Genomic DNA, 6,727 nt, shown 5'->3' with positions numbered 1-6,727 from the left:
TCCTGGCATCCTAGAAGTACTGCATCAGACAGGGCTTACTCCCTAAAGTGTGTATGGTTTCAGGCTGAATATGTATTCCTTTCTCTGATGAGCTCTGGATGGTCTGCACATGGGAGAGTATCTCTGCCCTGAGCTCTTTGGAGGAAGGGCAGTATAATATTATTATAATTATAATTTATAATAATAATAAACTCTAACTCACTATGTATAGCAAAGCTTTCTGGAATTTTCCTTCTCTACAATACATGCAGAAAAACCCCAGAGAGCTGATTATACTATAACTCAGCAATTTTCAACCGCTGTACCACGGCACATTGGTGTGCTGTGAATAGTTCCCAGGTGTACTGTGGAAGTTTTAGGGATGGTCATTTATAAGTAGGGCCATTTGGGGAATGTGAGCCCCCCCCCTCCACTGGCAGTGTGGTGTGCCTTGTCATTTGTCCAAAATCGAATTGTGTACCTTGACAATTTCAGCACCTTATCAGTATGACATGAGATGAAAAAGATTGAAAATAGCTGTTATAACTCTTCAGCCTGACCTGCCACTTTCCCTACATATACCAGTGGTTTCAAAATGTTTTAGCACCAGGACCCACTTTTTTAAAATGACACGCTATCGGGACCCACCTAGGTTTATGAGACTGTAAAAAAAAAAAGGGAGATCTAGAAAGAAATAATATTTTTATTTGCTTATTTACAAGTATTAATAACCAGAAAAAAAATACTCCCTGTATCTCCCTGTATGTACACATACTTGCATACTGCAGGAGCTGAGCTATTGGCAGGGCAAATTAGCAGCTGTTTTACAAACTGCAGGAGCTGAGCTTTATGCAGGGCAATTAGCAGATTTTTGAACAGCCTCAGGGCTTGAGGCAATTAGTTATCTGATCTTTCCATCAGACTGTTTTCATTGGAGGGAATCTGTGGGACCCACCAGGAATTGGGTCCCGACCCACAGCGTGGGAATCACTGATATAATGGAGTAAGCCCCACCTACAGTGTTAAGCGGTCAGGCTACGAGCCTGCAGGCGAGGTGGGTCACCTCTCCGTCAACGCAGGCAATGCAATAGCCCAGCACCAGGAAATCGGCATGACGTGGTCTTGCTTGGCAAACCTCCTGCACTCGCGTCATCTTTTTGCGTGACCTTCTGCGCTGGGAGGAGGCGCCCCTGCCTGGCCAGCCCTCCTCCTCCTCCTCCTCCTCCCCCCCTTGCCAGCCTGGTCATCTGACGATCGGCTACAACAAGGCTCAGGGAGAGGCGGCAGCATCTATTCCTGCTAGTGCTTTCTGCTTCCAGTCGCATGGTCAGCTGTTCCTGCATCTCCCGAAGCGATGATGAAGTGTGGTGGGACCTCCGACTCCAAGGCAGCCACTGAGGAGACGCAGCAGATCGTCCAGGAAGTAAGAGCGGGGCAGAGACCTCGCTGGACCTTTCTTACCAGGAAGAAGGGCTGCGAAACAGAAGGAGCCTGAGCCAAAGCCACCCTTTCCGGTGGTGGCGCAAGATTTTTAGCGTCTGGCGTGAAACAGGCTCGCTAGTTGGTCCTCACCCTGTCCCGATCCCCCCTCCCCCAAGATGGGGATGAGCAAGGAATGGCCAGAAGGAGGCCTTCAAAGGTGCATCACCTTTGGCCCAAGCTTTGGCTGCGTCTGTCCAAGTGGGCTCCAGCCCCTCATACGCACTTGCTACAATCGATGCAAGTTGTAAGGTGCTCCAGGACTCTTAGGATACAGCAGTGGTTCTCAAATTTTTAGCACTGGGACCCACTTTTTAGAATGAGAAGCTGTCAGGACCCACTGGAAGTGATGTCATGGCCAGAAGTGACATCATCAAGCAGGAAACTTTTTAACAATCCTGGCTGCAATCCTACCCACACTTACCCAGGAGTAAGGGCACAATCCTATCCAATTTTTCAGTACCGGTGCAGCCATGCCAATGCATGCACTGCATCCTGTGTTGGGGAGGCAGTCCCAGAGACCTCCTCAAGGTATGGGAACATTTCTTCCCTTATCTCTGGGCTACATTGCAGCAGCACCAAAGCTGGAAAGTTGGCTAGGATTGGGCCCTAAGTCCCATTTACTATCATTGCTAAAAGCATATACATAGTAACCTGATAAAAGTACAGATCTGTAACTTTTTCCTAAATGCAGTCATACCATGGCAGCATCAATTTTAATATATATAAAAAATAAAATACACGCTGAAATGCATGGGGACCTACCTGAAATTGGCTCCTGACCCATCTAGTGGGTCCCAACCCACAGTTTGAGTCACACTGGGACACATGATCGCTGCAGGCCTCTTTTGCATTTGATGCTCTGACTGATGTACTAAAAATTGTTTCCAGGGGGATATCCCTGAAGGAAACAGTCTTGGGAAAAGGTTGTGTTATAAGTTGGTTTAAAGACACACTCTGACATGCTTGTTTCCAGTGCCTGCTGCTACTGCTTTTTCCTGTGAAGCCTTTGCTGTCCACAGTAAAAGAGAATTTAAATTAGGAGTTCTCTAGTTCTGCATTTCAACCGTTCTGAGACATGGCAATAACAGTCTTCCAGTTCCTCTTTGAGTCTGATCTTTCTCCTGACTTTGGAAAAATCCAACTTGGGTCTGTAGTCTACACATGACTGTGACTCATTCACCAGCATCCAAAGGATGGGTGCAGCTTTTTTGCTTGGAAAAAACTGACTTCTGGTGAACAGACAGCCAGAGCTGCACTATGTAGTACTTTCATGTTTTCTGATCCTTTGGCTAATTTTTTCCATGCTCCCAAGATTTTTTAAGGCATTAAAGGCAAAACTGGAACCTTAAACTGAGCACAGATGTTAATAGGCAGTTAACACAGCTCCTTCAGGGCAAGTCTTTTTAGGCTGGCACCTGTCATCAGCCTCCACATTGAATTCTGGAACAGGAAAGGAGGAAGCTGCCTGCGAGGTGCTATTTTTCAGCAATGTTCTTAGGCCTGTTCATAAGTTGAACTGTAGCATTGTTAGTCTGGGCCTTGGGGCAGTTATCCTTGCATCCAGTTCAGGCCATGCACAAGGCTGAGTATAGTGTGTGCAGCTTGTTGATCTGTAAAACTGAACTCGGGTACAGTCATTCACTCAAGCCAGAGGTTCTAAAAGTGTGCTGAAGAATGTGGAGGGGAAAGCAGAGATGAACTCCCAATACCTTGTTCCCCAACCCTCATGAATACGGCATTACCTGAACAGTGAGTGCTCCTGATAAAGAAGGCTGAGTGCCCAGTGCTTCTGTTTATGGGCAGGCTCTCTCCCTGGATGCAGCACTTGTCACAGCAGACAAACTTGTGGGGCTTAGGGCTTCAAGAGCATGTTTTTCATGAATGGGCATCAACACAGGTGTTTACTGACAAGCATTCTCTCCTCCCCCCCCCTTCCTGTTTTTCCACTCATTTTTATATTGTCTGAAGAGCGGTTCAGAAATATGTACTCAGGTAGGCCTTCTGTATCTTGGTTACAGCAGAATAACCAGGATGGCGAGCCAGGATAATGTAGTGGTTTGGGAGTTAAGACCTGGAAGACCAGGAAAGTTCAAATCCCTGCTCAGTCATGAAACTTCCTGCTACTTGGGCCAGTCACATTATCTCTCAGTCTTACCTACCTCGCAGGGTTGTTGTGAGGACAAAAGGAGGGGAGGGACTATGTACCCAACACTGAGCTCCTTAGAGGAAAAGTGGTATAAAAATGTGAAAAATAAAATAACATGTGAGCAACTCTCCCGTCGCAAACAAAACATGCAGATGTTTCACGTCTGCATTCCTTATTGTTCAATCTTCTCCATGTTTTGACATGCCAAAGTCTCATAGTTTTGAATTTAAATGTTTGAAAACCAAACCATTCCTCCCTCTCCCCACTTTCTGTTCCGTCAGGTGAAGGCACAAGTGGAAGAAAAAGAAGGCAGAAACTTTGAGGTCTTCCAGGCTATTGAGTTTAAAACCCAAGTGGTTGCTGGAATAAACTACTTTGTCAAGGTACCATATTGTGATACTTGCTTTATAAGACCCTATAGCACACTTGTGTTCTTCTTATACAGTTCAAAACTCACTATAGATATCTCCTGAGATGGGACATAAACTATAAATGAGTTCCTCTGCAGGTGGAAATGATTAAAGCACCATCTATACATCTCACACGGAATGATTTTGCACCAGTGTGCAATCTATACCTGTGCTTTTCAACCAGTGTACGAGTACCACTGGTGGTCCCTCATAATATGGCAAGTGGGACTTGGCCATGCAGGTTATTCTTTGTGTGTATGAAGTGCCACAACTGCCACAGGCACTGTGCAGCCCTGCCTGGCTTGACCCCACTACAGGTGGCTGAGGCTGGCAGTAAGATGTGGCTGTGTGATGGCTGGACCCTGCCCTTCAAAAGGGGCAGGATGAGCAAGGAGGGCAGAGACTGGAGGAAGGTGCAACTAGAAAAGCCTCTCCTTTGGTGCAGGAATGACTGTGCTGAGCTGCCTACTCCCATATTCAGTGGATATCCCTAAAGCAGAAGTTTACCCACAGGAAAATGTGCATCATGACACTCTGGTTTACCATGGCTCATCATGTGAGATCTTGTGAGATTTGGGCGTTGCCATTTTGGATTGTGTGAGATTTCATGCTGTCCAAGATGGTGGCACCCAGAGGAACCAGGAAGAAGGTGCTGTGGGGGAACCATGATCCTGGTAAGTTTGGGAACCACTGCCCTAAAAGAAGTGGTACTTGCAAAATAGGTACTCCAAAAAAATACTGTTCTTGCAGCAGCAGCAATGATTGAAAAGCCAAATCTTTTCAATCTATACAATACACTGAACGGCCTTGAGAAAGTCTGGTGTAGTTCCCAGGGAGAGGGTGAATCTGTGCAGGTATAGGCTTGTGCAATGAATGTGTTCATCTGTGTTAACACATTCCCTGTGCATAGAAAAATAGCATGCCAGGGAGATGTTCTCTTCTAGCTTTCTCTCTAACATGCTAGTTTTCTCTAGGAAGGGAATGAATCGTTGGTGTGGAGGAGCATTCCATGAGTCTTCTCCCCAGATGCAAATTATCCACCTCAGTATGAAGTAGGTCTCATTCTCCAGGTAGTTCTTAGTTTTTGCTCTGATAAGTGTGAGTAAGGCTGCAATCAGAACCACACTGTCCTGAGAGTAAGCCCCATTGCACAAAATAAGACTTCTGAGTAGACCTGGTTAGGATTATGCCCTAAGAGCAGTAATGCACCTGCCCTGTTACTACAGATGAGACAGCTTGCAGCAGTCATTCCTTGCGGTCATTCCTATTGGAATGACTGTAACCATCATTGGCTGAAGCCACAGAGAATGTAGGCTTCTCTTCATAGATGAAAAATAACTAATCCTAAAGGGAGTGTTGTGAGGATATGCGCTTAAGAAGAGAGAGGCGACCCTTTGCTCCTCTTGGTTCTCATGTAAAAGTCAAATGTAATCCTTTTATGAGAAAGGGAAGTATGTTGGTGTCATCATTGTCATTCTCTCTCTCCCCCCCCCCCCCCGTGTCAAGGAATTAAGAGGAATCCTGAGGCCTAGGCCATAAGATTGATAGGCTCTCGCTCTCTCAGGCCTTCATGTTGCATGGTTGATAGAACCCTTTCCTTTTTTTCAGGTCCATATTGGCAATGATGAGTTTCTTCACCTGCGAGTATTCAAAAGCCTCCCTCATGAAAACAAGCCACTGGCGCTTGCCAGTTATCAAAGCAAGAAAACAAAGCATGATGATCTCACTTACTTCTAGGGGCCTCTTTGGACATCCGTCTCCAGGGCTTTTTCTTTTTTAATCAGTTTGACTTTAAAATTGCAAGAAATGATTTTCTTTTCTGTTGTTTGCACTCGTCCTGCAAACCTGTTTTATTAAATCAGTGATGGCTTAGCCATCCCTTGATCATACCAATTTGATCATCACTTTGCACATCTCTCTCCAGAGCTGTTTCTTTTTTAATCAGTTACTTTACAAATAATGCTGTAGTTCTCGTTCTTTTTATAAACCTATTTTATTAAATCAGTGGTGGCTTAGCCATATCTTGATCATATTAATTCCAGTAGTCATATTTACATGAATTATTTTGCATTTGATGTGGAAAACTTCTGTGTTATTTCACTGGGGCTCTTCGAGCACTTCATCACTCACAGAATGATTCCTTTTCTGGAGGATTCTACTTGCATTTTAAAGCTTCTCTTTTTCCTTATGCGCTCGTGCAGGAGTCAGTTCTGCAGCTCCTTTCAGAAAAGCAAGTCCAGAAGCTTGTGCAACTGTAATGGAGATATAATGCACACCTGGATAGCTTGCATGAACACACTGAAGCAGTTGGGGAGGGACATTTACGCAGTCCTTGGAGGAAAGCCACTGCGCCACCTTAATTTGACAGACTGTGGCTACATGTTTTGAATATGCACATTGACTTGAATTCCTCAACTACAGTGTACAGTGAACTACCCTAAGAGGTTTTCTTTGTTGAGGAGGAGCCAGGAGGTACTGCATTTGGACAGTAGAGCTACTCCATTCTTTACGACTGATGAGTACAGCAGATTGATACAATCCTGAGGTGGTAGACATATCACCGAAGCAGCCAGTCAGAGATGCAATTGTGAATGCCCCCCCACACAAAGAAAACCACTCTGCAAATTTAAAGCTATCTTTATCAAGGAGAAAAATTCTTGTTCAGTTGACTCCTTTGCTGTGCTAGTTTTCTACTTGCAGGGTTTAAGAA

General features: G+C 45.1%; 1 protein-coding gene across 1 annotated transcript; it reads left to right on the top strand.

Moving 5' to 3' along the window:
* The first annotated feature begins 1,163 nt into the window (after nucleotides 1-1,163).
* On the top strand, nucleotides 1,164-5,906 carry LOC136640878 (cystatin-B-like). Its single transcript, XM_066616264.1, has 3 exons — nucleotides 1,164-1,402; nucleotides 3,889-3,990; nucleotides 5,626-5,906. The coding sequence occupies exons 1-3, from the start codon at nucleotides 1,334-1,336 to the stop codon at nucleotides 5,752-5,754; spliced, it is 300 nt and encodes a 99-aa protein (XP_066472361.1). The 5' UTR covers nucleotides 1,164-1,333; the 3' UTR covers nucleotides 5,755-5,906.
* Nucleotides 5,907-6,727: the final 821 nt, after the last annotated feature.

Source organism: Tiliqua scincoides, chromosome 2, assembly GCF_035046505.1.
Source record: "Tiliqua scincoides isolate rTilSci1 chromosome 2, rTilSci1.hap2, whole genome shotgun sequence".
NCBI classification, from domain to species: Eukaryota; Metazoa; Chordata; class Lepidosauria; order Squamata; family Scincidae; genus Tiliqua; species Tiliqua scincoides.
Note: the sequence above shows the minus strand (reverse complement) of the source record. Positions and strands in the feature narration are given on the sequence as shown.